The 15298-nt window shown below is 47.7% G+C and overlaps 2 protein-coding genes across 11 annotated transcripts in view; one reads left to right on the forward strand and one right to left on the reverse strand.

Moving 5' to 3' along the window:
• Positions 1 to 4389: 4389 nt before the first annotated feature.
• DBI (diazepam binding inhibitor, acyl-CoA binding protein) lies at positions 4390 to 9606 on the reverse strand. Its single transcript, XM_081051823.1, has 4 exons — positions 9408 to 9606; positions 8227 to 8344; positions 6139 to 6201; positions 4390 to 4683 (listed from the first exon to the last, which is right to left on the reverse strand). The coding sequence occupies exons 1-4, from the start codon at positions 9414 to 9416 to the stop codon at positions 4610 to 4612; spliced, it is 264 nt and encodes an 87-aa protein (XP_080907949.1). The 5' UTR covers positions 9417 to 9606; the 3' UTR covers positions 4390 to 4609.
• Positions 9607 to 9642: 36 nt separating this feature from the next.
• Positions 9643 to 15298, forward strand: part of LOC308499348 (UPF0538 protein C2orf76 homolog) — a 63806-nt gene continuing 58150 nt past the window's right edge. The window contains exons 1-3 of one of the 10 annotated variants that reach the window (XM_081052643.1): positions 9673 to 9893; positions 10509 to 10629; positions 12512 to 12616. The gene's annotated coding sequence lies outside the window, so the exon portion shown is untranslated. Of the gene's footprint in view, positions 9967 to 10508; positions 10630 to 12511; positions 12617 to 15298 lie in introns of all 10 variants that reach the window. The other 9 variants (XR_013993575.1, XM_081052647.1, XM_081052645.1 and 6 more) reach the window with 9 other exon arrangements.

Genomic DNA, 15298 nt, shown 5'->3' on the forward strand with positions numbered 1-15298 from the left:
CAATTTTCCTGGAAAGGCTTTATTGGGGCTATCTTTACAGCTACATGAAAAGGAAAATATTTGCAATCTCGTCTCATGTTCATTTATTACTTAGCAAGGATACTTAGCAAAACTTATAAAACATAAGAAAAAGCTGCAGGTTGATTGATTCCTGGTCTTCTAAGGGTTGAGTTGTATCCAAGACAGGGGGGTGTTGCAAAGCAGGGCGTAGTGCAGAGAGGGTACCCCAGCTCCATCAGGCAAGTATGGCACCTGAGCCATCTATCCGGAAGGGGCTCTGCTTATTCTTTGGTCTGTTCTTAACTCTCCCAAGTCTGTTCAAAAGAGAGGTCATAGGGGTGGCCAGTTAGCTCAGTTGGTTAGAGCGTGGTGCCGGTAGCACCAAGGTTGCTGGTTCGATCCCCACATGGGCCACTGTGAGCTGCGCCTTCTTTTTTTTTTTTAAAGTGAATTTATAAGTATGTCAACTATTGAAAATAGTTGAAAAATAAAAAATTATTTAAAAAAGAGGTCATGTGCAATCACACAAATAAATAAGGGGAAAAAGTTCTGAGCTTGTCTTCCGTGGGAGTTGCCAAGGGCAGAGGTGTTATCTTGCCCTGACCCAGGTCCCAAAGGCATAATTCTGCTACAGCTCGCCTCCTCTGGATATTTCTCTTGGCTCACCCTCAACTCCAAATACCTGTAATTTAAATTTAAGCACTTTAGATCACCTGGCTGCTTAAACAACCCCCTCTCAACCTCCCAGCCTGACTTCTGACAAGCCAGCCACCCCTAGAGCCTTCTGTTCCCCCTCCTGTGACTTTCCTTCCTATGTACACTGGACACATGACCTTCTACTCAGCCCCATCTTATTGATGAAGAAACTTACAGAGGCTTACAGAGATGACATAACTTGCCCCACGTCTATGTATGTTGGGCTTGTAATTAGTGGCCTTTCCATGTCCCATGAGATGTTTGCTCCCTGATTTACAGCATTGGTTCCCAGGCTTTCGGATCCTGGAACTACTTTGCTGTGGGGAGAACATTCTAGGACAACCCACGCTTACTTGCATGGTGGACCCCCAAATTATTGGAGCACTGCCAAAGTGGGGAGCAGACCACTCTGTGGCTCCAGGCCAAGACGTGTCCAGATAGTGGGGAGGGAAATACTGAGTGTAGATTATGCACACTAGGAAAGATCTCCAGGTTGCTAGCAAGCTGCTGTTTTGCTAGCTATTGTGCTTAAAACCTTACTCACTTTATCAGCACATTTTTTGGATGAAGGAAATGTGGCTCCAAGAAGATACGTGATTTAACACTTGAGAGACCAAAGTGGTATTCACAGGTAAATCTGTCACCAAAGCCGATTGGTGTAAGAAGTACCACAGGGATACTGTGGGCACCCCACAGAGGGGAGGGTGAGACTGTGTCCTATCCTGTTCCCCATTGCCTCATGTGTTCCCGCGTAACACCCTGTGAAACACCCCTGGGCTGTCCATGGACGTCTGCAGAGACATGGGAGCAGACACAGACCCCGAGGCGACTGGGGACATGTTCTCACAACATCACACCACCATTAGTTTCTGAGAAACCGGTGCCACTACTTTCCAGTGAGTGACAAGGGCCCCTCCCAAACTTGGCAGGGCCTCAGAATGACCTGAGGTGCTCAAAAAAGTACAGCTCATCAGGGCCCCAGTTCAGCCTTGGAGATGTGACCTGTGTTTCTAAGCCCCTCTTCAGGAAGGAGTTGCACAGCAGGCAAGGGATTTCAGAGACTCTTACGCTAGCTTAGTGAGATGAGGGTCAAACTCATCAGCTGATGGACCGTGGAGATACAGAGCTGAGTGGCAGCCAGTAGTCATGAGAGGGAACGTGACGGAAGAGATGAGCAGGGCTGTTCTGATCAGAGAGCCCGGGGTTGGGATCCACTTCCTATCGCCCGAACCTTAATTTCCTCATTCGAATAATGAGCATAGCGATGAGTGGTAAAGCCCAACTCAAGGCACCACAGGAATAACTTCGAGAACCACACAATGAATCTGAGTGGGAGAGGGGCCCTTCAAGTTCTCAGCAAATGACAACCATTAATCAGAGGCCACACCAGTGGTGGGCGGATGGGCCTTGGATCTAAGCTTTTCACTCCCACAGTGGTTCTCTCCCGTCCGCCTCTGCGGGAGAACTATCCCATATCATAACACAGTCTTAGCAGCGTAAGTCAAGCACCAGACGGCACTGCCTTTATCAGGGCTTCCCTAGGCAGAGGCCCATTTTTCTCTGACTTGGTGCCTGAGCACACGCCTACAGGCCCTGGCTGCCTTTCACAAGCTAGAAATAGGGCAGAAGCTTCTCTTATCCACACCCTCTCCGGCGTTACCGAAGGAGTGATAATTTGCTCCTGTACTCGGTCCTTGACTCCCATAGATATTGCAAGGGACGTGCCGGGGACAAGCGTTGCTTTGAAAGCTGGTGTGAGAAAAACTGATGAAGTGCCACACACTGGGCACCCACTCTATGCCAGGAGCTTCTCACATAACCTCACTTAGTGCTCACTGCCACCCTCTGGGCAAATGTGCTCGGCCTGACCCTGGAGCCAGGTCTGTTTGGACAAAAACCACTCCTTGGACTTCATTTAAGGTTGTTTTTCCTTTGATTTACTCCTGAAACAGCCGGTGACTAAACGAAGATGGTCTAGATATGGGGACACGTGAGTGGCTGTGGCTCCCTTCTGCTTCCTTGGCGCTCAAAGATGCCTGAGGTTGTTGACCTTGGCAGTCTGGGTGCAGTGGAGCTAGGTGGGGGGCGAGCAGGACTAGGCTTCCTGCCCCCTATATCCGTAGTCACATCAGCACCCGGGAAAGACTAACTCTCACGTAAATGGCACTGCTGCTCAGGAAGTCACTCACCTGGGCCGCATGTCTGGGTCTTGACCCCCTTGCTTTGTAGGGACAAACTCCCTGTCTACACCTGAGCTGCTGGGCGAGTTTTCCATGGGCAGGCTGGGCTGGACAGCAGGAATCCCTGTTCTCAGACGCTGATGACCCTCATCACCCATAGTGACATTCTGTACTTTGCAACTTGGTTACTAAAACTTTCCATGACCCAGGCCCGTTTTACATTGAGGGGATGCCATACTCTAGCCATAGCAGACAGTTGCCCTCCTTGCTGTTCCCGGTTCTCCCACTACCGTGTTGGTCATGCGTGAGAAGCCACGCTGGGGAGTCCAGGCTTCTGAACCAGGGAGATGTGCACTTAAATGCTCGTTCTTAGTTTATTCACCAGCTGAGTGAGCTTGGGCAAGTCGCTGTAATGCTCAGGCCCCAGTGCTCTTCTGGTGTGAGGCTGAACTATGTTTAAGACCAGGGCACGGGCTTTGGAGGAAAGAATTGGGAGCTAACGGGTCTCAGAGAGCTTCTCCTGAATTACTTTCAGCATTCAGCACCCTCACCTGAAAAATGTGAGAAGTATTATCTCCCTAGCAGGGCTCTGGAAATGACTGAAGGGAAACATCTGGCAGGGAGGGTCTGACAGCTATCTTTCTTTTTTTAAGATTTTATGGGGGAAGGGGAACAGGACTTTATTGGGGAACAGTGTGTACTTCCAGGACTTTTTTCCAAGTCAAGTTGTTGTCCTTTCAGTTTTAGTTGTGGAGGGCGCAGCTCAGCTCCAGGTCCAGTTGCCATTGCTAGTTGCAGGGGGCACAGCCCACCATCCCTTGTGGGACTCGAGGAATTGAACTGGCAACCTTGTGGTTGAGAGCCCACTGGCCCATATGGGAATCGAACCGGCAGCCTTTGGAGTTAGGAGCATGGAGCTCTAACCGCCTGAGCCACCAGGCCGGCCCTTCTTTCTTACTTTTAAGCAACTACATCCTCCAGGGTCAAGCTCCAGGGTCTTCTCTGAAGCCTAACCCCCGGCCTACCCTGGGTCCTGATCTGCCTCCCACTCGTTTTTGGCGGCCCAGCTGCCCATGGCCAAGCTCCCTGTGGGCCCTACCGCAGACACACTTAAAGAAAATGAGCAAGGGCAGAAGCCCCAGTCAGGAACTAAATGTGCGTCTGCTTAGACCTGAGACAAACCTCACACTCATCAAGCTTGCCTTCCTCAGTGCAGGAGGCCTGCAATGTTTCTGACAGAGGGCTGGAAGTACCTACAGACTGAAGCCTCAGCCAGCCTGCCTGATGGGTGCAGCTGGAATTGGGAGGGAAAAGGAAGTGGGAAAGACCCTTTACCTCCCCACAGGTGAGTGCACTTCAGGCCGGGAACAGGTGGGACCACCTGCCTTATACCCCCAGAGAATACAGTGGAGGGTGAGCTCAAACACATCCAGAGAAAATCTTTAGAAAAAGGAAGTGAGGAAGTGAGATCGGACCAGAGTAAATTATTTCAATAAACCAGATTGCCAAAGGCTTAAAGTAACAAATGCACTTTTAATTGATCTACAGGTAAAAACTAGTCAGCAAGGTCAGTAACCATTTCAGCCCCTCATCTGTTAGAGCCATACCCTGGACAGAGTTGAGGAAGCGGGTTAACAGGTTATTTCTGTTATTTCACTTCATCCACAGTATTAGAAAAACAAGGCATGATATCAGTTTAGATGAAATGCGTGGCTGGTAGCCAAATCCAGTCCCTATATTCCGTATTTTTTCTTTAGTTCTTCTACTTTGTCGATGTAAGCTTTCATGGCATCTTCCTTGGAAGTCCCTGTAAAGAAACTTGTCGGTCAGAGAAGCAGCATGGTAGAAAAGCAGCAGCTTTAGATACCCAGACAGCCCTGGTTTAACACGCTGAGGCTCAGTTTCTCACCTGTGAAGTGGGGGGGGGGGTCCTACTCACTACATCTCAGAGACCTGGCCAGGATTTGACTTGAGGTATTTGAAGAGTCTGGCCAATAGCGAATGCTCCATAGAGTACTGAACCCATGTGTGTAGGGCTGTCCTGAGGCCTGTCACTGGCCTGCTGGCCATGTGAGGCCCCCACTGTCATGAGTGAGTGGTTTAACCTGAGCCTCGGGAGAAAGGTTGGGCCCTCTTGACAGGCAGGAAACTCTAACATGGGAGCCTGGTGACTTTACCGGTCCTGCTGCCTCTCACGGTTGGCTTTGGCCTATCAAGCATTTCTCTGCTGAGCTTTGTCTCCCAGAGCTGATAAGCTGGCAGTGAAAAAGCAAAGCCTGGCACCGTCTTCTCCCCAGAGAGAAGTTATAAGAAAAAATTTGAGAACTCTGAGCAAAAGTAGCTGGCTTTTAGAGGGTAATAAGGCAAATCTTTGCTTTCTTGCTGCTGTACAAGGGACACTGACTATATCCCTGAGAAAGAGCAACATCTATCTTCTTGGATGCCATAGCGAAGGAGAGATACCCGCCAGGAATCGGAGCACGTTCTAAAGCACTGGAGAGCACGGGGCCCGAGGATGGTATGGAAATGCTCAATGAAAATGGACAGGCATTCCCGTTCTAGTTACTTAGCAAATCCTAGGAGTGTTTTTATTGTATTCTGGTCCTTTTTGAATTGAAGGGTTTCTCATTTGCAGGAAGACAGAGGGCTTATTCAGAAACTAGCTAGCAAGAACACAAAAGCTGGCAGGCACTTTGGTGCCAACTTTTGGGTCTTGCTGTCGCAGGTGGCACGTGATTTAGTAGGAGCTGAAACACTTCTTGGCTGCTGTTGCTTAGCATATAATAGCTCCATTCACTGAGCCTGTAAGGTGCCAGAAACTTGCCATGCATTAGCTCATTCGCTTCTTTTTTTGTGCCTTTCTGGCTGGAAGGGAAGTGGAGGGCTGCTTGGGCTATGGGGTTACTGCCTGGCTTTGTGGGGGAAAGGAAGGTATGGGAAGGAAACCACCCCTTATTCCGAATAAATATAGAAAGCCCTGGCCAACTATATCACCTTCTAATCTGTGTTTCAGTGGCCTAGCCCCAGCTCATCGTCTCCAGATGATACCACTGCTCAGACATGGTGCTTTTGGAAAAGGCATAAATGGCATTAGGAAAAAAAGTAGGTGGCCCAGTTTTTTTCCATTCTGACACTGGTCAACCTGGTTTCCAACATGTGCCTCATCCACTTTGTTTTCTTTCCTCACTCCTTTAATCACCCATAATAAAGAGTATTTCATTACTAGGCTTCACAAACTAAGGAAACTGATTAGAACAATTACCTTTCAGCTCATTCCAGGCATCCCACTTGGCCTTGCCTTTGAGGTCCAACATCCCAGGCCGTTCTTAAACAAGAAAGGGAAAGACATTAGATCCACTTTGAGTTCTAATGGAGAACGTTATCAACTTTCTTGCCATGAAAACCATCTTTTATTACAGCTACTCCTTCTACACTCTGTCATGGAGTTAAATGGGCCTAGAACAGTATATAGATATCTAAACTAAACCTAGAGGAAACAGGAGGAAAACTATTCTCATTACTAAGGAATCCTGTCTTATAAGTTAAATAACCCCAAAATTTCTCCTTTTAAAAAGCGTAATTAGAAAACAAGTACTACATCCATGCATATGGCTAGAAATTCAGATGCTACAAGGGGACTACTATGAAGTTTCCCTCCCACCCCATTTCTTTCCTTCATGAACTATTGTTATCAGTTACCTGGGTGTTCTTTTCTGTGAATTGTCTGTTCATATCCTTGCCCCATCGTTTTACCAAATTATTAGTCTATTTCTTGTTGATTGTGGGAGGTTTTCCCTGATGGCAAGTTTTCTTTAAGTTATACCATGGTTTAATTCTTACAGACCTGTTATTGGCGGCACTTGGGAAACACACTACTTCCCTGCTGACGATTTTACTGCCACACTGAGAACAAAGGTCAGGGGAGCAATCGCGGTGCCCACAGCCTGGACCACCGTGTCTGAGGAACACTGAGTCTTCCCAACTGCTTTCAGGAAAGTATTCTGGGATACCTGGGAGGTGTACCTGCAGCGTCATCATCCAAGTCCTACAGCAGCACACCCCAACAGCCCTTTCTGCGACGATGGAAATGTAACTTGTGCTGTCCAACTCAGGAGCCATCTGTCATTTGTGGCAACTGAGCACCTAGAATGGTGGTTTTTGTAACTGAAGACTGAATTTTTGATTTTTAAAAATTTGAACTATTTTCAGTTTAAATTCAGATAACCACACGTGGCTAGTGGCTACTGTATTGCACCATGCAATCCTAAGGGGTGCTGATACCTCCCCGATCAGGAAGCGATCGATTCCCGAGCCAGCGTGCTTATCCTCTGTGAAAGCAGGGCAGAGGCCAGACTCTGTGAAAATATTGCTTGGCAGAAGAGCGTCTCGGCTGATCTGGTCCCCCTGACCCCAATTCATTTCTCCTTCCACTCCCTCGGAGGATACAGAGTTTATAAATCCCGTGTAAAACTCACCTTTGTCACAAGACTTTTTTCACTCCAGCCCTTGCTATGAACCCAAGTTTGATTTGGCACCTTCTCCTGCTTCCAGCTGGCTGGCAGCCAACACATCTGCTCCACTCTCCACCCCAACTAGAGGAACTGGGGGCCACGCTCACCCTCTTGAACAGGGGCAGGGGTGACTTCCTTCTGTCCTGCCATGGACTGCACCCTGCTGTTGCCTCAGTATATACACAAGTTTCAGAGACTTTGGAGCAGAATGAAAACCAGCCAGGGCAGGAAAGGCAGTATTATAGAATATGGTAGTCCAAAACTATGGCCTCAAAATCTGTACCAAGCTGTTTTGGCAGGGAATAAATGGTCACCGGGAACTGTTTCGGCACAAATGCTCTAATCTGTCCCAAGAAGCCAGCTGCTTCTCGGCTCCTGATATTGGGCTTTGGCCTGCCTGCCAAGTGCTTCAAGACTTTGATCTTGCCCCTCTGGGGTGGAAGCAGTGTGTTTCAACAAAGATACCTAGTACTGAGCTGAGAGTTTGGAACAAGTCTCTTCCAAGCTGGGGCCTATGCGTCTTCCCAAGTAGATGGGAAATGCTCTTGATAATCAGTAAAGTTCTTCTAAAACTAGGATTTAAAAAAACTAGTTATGCTACTTGAGCTACCAAGATACCAAGAAAAGTACAGGGTCTATGAATCCCATCCAGGAACTGATCTTTGGGGAACCTCTCCCAGCATAAACCCCAGGAACATCATGAAACATCACCACGCCCCGCCCAAGAGTAGGATCTTGGGTGGTTCTGAGTGAGATTCCCACTGAGTAGGAGTTCCAGCACCGGGGAAGGCTGCTGAGCCTGCTGTGACCGGGGCCCTCCCAAACTTGTCTCGGCATACCTGTATTGATGTCCCCCACAGTGGCTTGTTTGTAGTGGCTGTAGATGTACAGCATCTCGTCATCTGCTGGCTTGGTCTTGAGGTGCTTAACAGCCTCAGCGGCTTTGTCAAACTCGGCCTAAGTGTGAGGGAGAGGAAAGGCCTATTAGAGCTCGGCAATGGGGAGGCGGGCTTGGAGAGGCAGCACTCCTCCTGCCATGTGGGTGAGGAAAAGCAGCACGCCCCCACCCAAGGGTCCCCCCCCCCCAACAGGGCGGCTAGAAAGATTCAGAAAACAAAGAGGGGAAGCACAGTGCTTCATTTGTTGATCAACATCTGTGTATAGGGAGCTCTCAACTCGGCCAGGTCTCGGGCACTGGAAATACAGTGGTGACCGAGACAGGCAGAGATTGCCTGCAGGGGAAGTGTACTCCGCAGGAAGGGCAGCATGGCACACGGCCCGGCCACACCCGGCTCGGACTGGGGAATGGCTGACGTCCCGGTGAAGCCCTGACCTGTGACAGGGGCGCACAGCGTGCTGGAAACAGCTGAGAAGGGGGCAGGGAATGAGTACGTCGGGGTCAGTGGCCCGAGGTCGTCAGCCCCCTTTCCTGGGGCTGGGCGTCCAGCGCCAACCTCTGTCCCAGTGCCGCACTGGTGAGAGGCGAGCGAGCCAGAGGCCGCCGACACCGCGTCTGCATCCGAGGGAGGGCAGGCCTCCGAGTCACTCCTCCCCGGGCGCACGCTGTCCTTCCCGGGCGCCGGCCCCTCGGCCCCAGCTTGCACTGACCTCCACGCTCTGAGCCGCGGCTTCCCTGCTTCCCCACTCCGCGTGGCGCCCCATTCCCGTCTAGTCCTTCCCGGCGCGGGACGCATCACCGTTGCTCCTTCAATCCACGCAACTCTCCACCTCCCATCTTTCTACCTGGGACCCCCGCCTCCGACCCCTCTCCCTGCGTCTCCGCGAAGTCCGCCGGATGGGCAACTTCCCAGCAGTGGCGGGGTAGGTGGCACTGTTGGGAGTCCCACACCGCAAAGTTGCCCTCACAAGGCTCTCTCCAGAGTCAGGGCTGGGCATGGATCCAGGAGAACAAGCGGAGCCAAGCGGGGAAAGACCTTGCGGAGTTCTGCCTGCAGAACGGTCCCCGCACCGGGCTCCCGCCCCGCTGCACTTGGGCAGCCAGGCTGGGCACACGTTATACCTGAGACATGCCGGCGGGGTTGGCTGCAAGAATTCCAGGGAGCCAGCGGAAGCGGCGGCGAGCAAGGAGCGGTAGCGCAAGACTCGACTGGCAGCGCCGTTGGAGGCGCAGTCACAAGCCTCCCAAATTTCGCTCGGGCGAGCGAGGGGCAGCCAATCAGAAACCTGCTCCACTCTGGGGGCGTGGCCAGCCTCTGAGCGCCGCCCGCTTAGCCGGATCCCACGTGGGGCCGCTCGCGCTCGCGCAGAGAGGAGCCGCAGGGGACGCCGGGAGCAGGTGGGGACCGCGGAAGTAGGGAGCTCTTAGGGGAAAGTGCTTTGGGACCTGCGGGCTTCAGTCCCAGGCCGCTGTGGGGAGCGGGCCTTGGAGCAAAGGAGCGGGGGCGGAGGCTGAAGAGTAGAGACTTAAATTTGTGTCGTTAAATCCTGCGCCCGGCGGGAAGAGGCCGGAAGTAGCCCCTCTGGACGAGCAACCTGTCCGTCCCCGGTACCCAGAGGGCATCCCTGGAGGACTGCGCGGTGGCGGGGAGCTGGGCTGGGCGCAGAAAGGCGAGGCCGAGGTCTCTCTCTCAGTCTGAGCATTTGGCATGTCTGCACGCGGCCTCAGTTTCCAGCCTTGTATTGCACCTTTCTGTTTGTGGTTCAGGGCCCCGTCTGGGGCGTGCAGGTCGGGGATAGTGGCTCGCTTGTCGGGACTTGAACAGTCTTGGCCCCAGCCAGGTGCCCAGCAAACATTCCTTAAGTGAATGAATCTTCATTCACAAATATTTCCTGAACTTTTGTCAGGTGACTTGCACCGTTCGGGGCCTTGGGGATAACAACAGTGAACAAAACAAATCCTTGCGTTCCTTGCACTTACATTGGGGGAAATAGTTAATAAAATACGTGAAATAGGAAGTTTGTTAGGATGCTAAGAAGTTGGAAGGTTATAGTTGTACATGGGGTGGTGGGGGTGGAGGGGGAGGTAACGTTGGAGAAAGCCTCCAAAGGAGAGGAAGGAACATTTCAGGTAGAAAATGAGTGTAGGGATGTGAGCAAGGAGTGAGGGAAAGAGTAGAAGGAGATGAGGCTGGCTGGATCACGCAGAGCTTGGTCTTCATAGGGACTTTGGCTTTAATTCTGAGACTGGAAGCCACAGGCTCTCGCGCAGAGGATGATGAGTCTGAGGGGTCGGGTCTCTGCAAGGCTGATGTTCTCCATTGGAAGAGGAAGTAGCCGCACAGGTAGATGGGGGGGGGGTTTGAGGATGGTGCCCAAGAAACTAAGGGGAGAATTTCCTGGTGGTTACGGAGGAGCTGGGTGATGGAAAATTCTCTGGAGGTCATTAAAAAAGAGAGATCATTCCTCTCCAATTCCTAATTTGTAACAAGAGGACTGAACTACAAATCTCAAACCCCATTCCCTCCCCTCTCCCCCCAGTTACAGCTGCAGTGTTTAGAAAGAAAGGCCGGGTGGAAGCTTTCCGACTACTAACTTAATGTAGATCGGGCTTTTATGGGAAGAAGTGGAGATACAGTAGCAAGGAACAAATCTAGAATCTTTATGAATAATTTTGTTTGACAAAGCAAACCAAGCAAAATAACAAAAGTCTTGGAGTTAAACTTGGGGAAATTATATTTGAATTGTAAGAAATGTAGATTTCTTCCAAAATGACAATTCAGAGCTGGTTTTTTTCCTTCTGAGGCCCAGATGAAGCCTGGATTCACTTTTGCTCCATTATTTGGTGCTTATGGGCTTACAGCTTTCTTGATGGAAATTCAGATTGCCTCTGTGGGTCAGATTTGCAGTCAGTGGTATCTCTTAGTCAGTAGGTTTTGACATTAGGTTATAGTGTTTGGCATCTTTGAAGAGATTAGGTACCTCTGATAATATAATTTAAAAACTATTCCTCAAAGATTGGTTGGTGTGATTGAGTTTAGACTGGAATTAAATATTGTAGAAAGCGAGAGTAGTGTTTTAAATTAACTTGGCAGTCTTCAGTTTAAGTGGGGTTGATTTGTTGGTTCCTTGTTTGGAATATACTCCACTTTGCTAAGAAACCCGTTTTCCACAATATGGTTTTGTGCCCCCTGAGTCTACAAAAGTTACCTAAAGCAACTAAGTATGCAACTAGTAAGGATTATAGATCCCAGGAATCAGGGTGCTTGCTAAGTGATCTTGACAAGGTGAAGGAAGAGTATCTGTCAGGGCCCACCCTAGGCCTAGTTTTGAAGTAGCTGAAGGCATACTCTTTAGCCTACTTCCTGCTTCACTTCTCAGTGACCCACTTTTGGTAATTACCACCTATGGAAATGCTACCTTAAACCCTCCATTTACTACTTCTACTACAGGTGATTGGAATGGCATTCTGCTTTTAACATAAGGAGGTGGTAACAAGCCAGGATCTAGGATTTAATTTAAAAAAAAGATTTAGAGTATACTGAGGGTCAATCAATTATGCAATGTTTCATTCTGGATTTCAACCGCATTGGAAAGGAAATTGCTCTTCGTATCCTGAGAAAGTGCAAGTTCCTCAGCTCTGTTTATATCCTTGTTAGCAACTGTCACATTTTGTAATTATTTTATTTACAGTCATTTTTATTTGTATTTGCCCTCTCTGAGCCCACTCTACATAAGGCAGGGAGGTGGGGATCACTGTGTATTGGCCGATGCCTATCTCCAAGGGCCTGGCACTTCTTAGGCGCTCAGCCTTTGGTGAGTGGCATGCTTTTCTCTGTGAAATGTATTCCTTCTCATTAGCCATGAACTTGGAAATCAACTAAGTTATTAGAACTGAATGTGAAACTATGGGCTGGAGTAAAGCAGCTAACCCTCACATTCTTGGGATTCCAATTTTGAGTACTCAGAGGCCGTGCTTCCGGGTCTCAGTGTAAAGCCAGACAGGCAAGATATATTGTAACAGCGGGGAAAGCAGCTATTGCCCAATGGGTGTGAATAGTAGTTTAATATTAGGTTTCTTGGTATAAACTAAACCTCTAATTCTAAAAGCAACCTATCATTAAAAAATGGACTACAGTTACAGCAAAGCTTTACTAGAAGGCAAAGGTTAGAATATTAACAATTGGTGAATTACATTCAGTGGGTATTTATTTTCTAATTTCATAGAATGTGACTCCCGAGGCCTGGCTCCAGCAAAGCTGGGAGGAGACTAGTGTGTTTTAAAGGGAAGGAGGCCCTTGGGAAATGCTCCTGGGAAAGGAGTGGAGAGAGGTGAGTCGAGTTGGGGGCCTTTGTTTTGTGAAGGCTGAGGTAGGAGCTGAGGATGTGGGATGAGGGTACAGCATAGCTTTTCTCTCCTTTCCCCCTTTCTTTTCTCCTCCTTTGTCTCTTTTCCTTTTCTGATAGTGTAACTGTAGTGAGAGGAGCCTGGTAGCTGGAGGTCTTCACCAGTCCCTCCCCTGTGCCCTTCTCTTCTTTCTTTGGGGGTTCAGATTGAGAGGAATTGTGCATGAGAGAAGAGTGAGTGTGTGTGTGTCACACAAGTGTATGATCCTCTCGTTTCCCCTGTCCTCTTTCTGTCCCGCCAACATGTTAGGTGGTGCTTTGGGCAGAGGTGAGGCAGGGAGACCAGGGCTTGGGAGCGGGGGTCCTGGTGGGGACGAGTTCTGTACCGGCTGGTAGTAAGCAAGGGAAGAGCCTTTCTTTAGAATTACTTAAACGTAAATCAGTCATTCACTGGTCAGGTGCTGCCTGTTTGCTGTTTAGAAATACTTATGATTATGGGCAGGAATAATGAGCACCTTATGAAGGCATCTTGCGTTCAGTACTGTAGTTCTTGTTCAACTTCATTAGAAGGATAAACTCTCTTCTGAATCTACGTTGTCGTCTTTGTTGTTTCCTTAGCTCCCAGTTACGCATGACAGGTGCTTGGTAAATGCTTTGGAAATAGGTTGTGAGAGGTGAATTTGATTTACTTTATTATGAGTTTCAAGTGTACAAAACAGTAATTAGACCTTTATATACCTCACAAAGTGATAACCCCAGTAAGTATTACCCATCTGATACTATACTTAGTTATTACGATATTATTGATTATCCTCACTGTGCTGCACTTATACCCCAAGGCTATTTTTTTAAATTGTAGTTGATATTCAATGTTATTTTAGTTTCAGCATAGTGGTTAGACGTTTATATAATTTATGAAGTGATCCCTCTGGTAAGTCTAGTGCCCATCTGATACTATGCATATTTTTTATAATATTATAACTAGATTAAAAAACAGCTAAGTGCTCTCTTCGGCAGCACATATACTAAAATTGGAACAATACAGAGAAGATTAGCATGGCCCACTGTGCGAGGATGACATGCAAATTCGTGAAACATTCCTTATTTTTTATGTCGAATCTAAACAGAATAAATGAGCAAACAAAACAGAATTAGATTCAGAGATATAAGGAAAAAAACTGTTGGTTGTTAGATGGGGGGAGACGATGGGGAGAAGGTGAAGGGATTAGAAAGAGCAAATTAGTAGACACAGTACAGTCAGTGGGATATGAAATGCAGAATGGGGAATATAATCAATATAATCAATAATGTTGTAAAGATTATGTAGGGTGCCAGACGGGCACTGGCCTCATCAAGGGGATCACTTCATACTGTAGATGTGTGACCAGTGCGTTGTAGAACTGAAGCTGAAGTAGAATAATATTGTATGTCAACTATAAGAAAAAAAAACCATACATAGTCACGGGAGGTGGAGTATAGCATAAAGAAGACAGTCAATGGTACTGTAACAGCTATGTACGAAGTCAGAGGGGTAGTAGCTTGGGGGAGGAGCGTTATCACTTTGGGAGGGGTATTAATATAAATGTCGATTATGTTTTGTACACTTGAAACAAAAAAAACCAGTTAATTTTTAGTTTGAGATAATTGTAAATTCACATGCAGCTGTTAAATAACAGAGATCGCTTGTATCCTTTACCCATTTTCTCCCAATGATAACATCTGGTAAAACCGTAATACATACTGCCATTAGGACATTGGCTGTGGTATATTTAAGATACAGAACATTTCCTGTGTCTATGAGTTTTTGTTTCTTTGTCTTGTTCCTTTGTTGTTTTCAGTTTTATATCCCACATATCAGTGAAATCATACGGTTCTCAACTTTTTCTGTCTGATTTATTTCACATAGCATAATAATCTCAAGATCCATCCAAGTTGTCGCACATGGCACTATTTCATCTTTTCTTATGGCAGAGTAGTATTCCATTGTGTATATATACCACAACTTCTTTATCCAATCACCCATCGAAGGACTCTTTGGTTATTTGCATGTCGTGGCCACCGTAAATAAAGCGGCATGAGATACAGAACATTCCCATCGTTAAGGATCCCTCTTATTACTCTGACAGCCACAAGCACTTCCTTCCTGCCCTTACCCCTTCCTTAGCCCTTGGCAACCAGGAATTTGTTCTCTATTTCTGTAATTTTGTTGTTTCAAGAATATTATCTAAGTGAAATGATGTCTTTTGCAACCTTTGGGATTGGCTTTTTCACTCAGCTTAATTCTCTGGTGATTCATCCAGGTTGTTGTGTGACCCAATATTTTGTTCCTTTTTTATTGCTGAGTTGTAGTCCATCATATGATGAACCAGTTTGTTTAACCATTTACCCATTGAAGGACAGCTGTATTGTTTTCACTTTTTGGCTATTACCAATAAAGCTGCCACTGAATAACTCATGTACAGATTTTTATGTGAACATACGTTTTCATTTTGGCCCAGGAGTGCAATTCTGGGCCATATAACCATTCCATGTTTGGTTTTGTAGGAAACTGCCACTGTGTCTGTACCCTTTTACATTCCTATCAGCAGTGAATGAAAGATCTAGTTTCTCCACATCCTTGCCATCATTTGGTGTTATCACTGTTTTTTATTTTAGTTATTCTGGTAG

This window comes from Rhinolophus hipposideros (assembly GCF_964194185.1).
Source record: "Rhinolophus hipposideros genome assembly, chromosome: 6".
NCBI lineage: Eukaryota > Metazoa > Chordata > Mammalia > Chiroptera > Rhinolophidae > Rhinolophus > Rhinolophus hipposideros.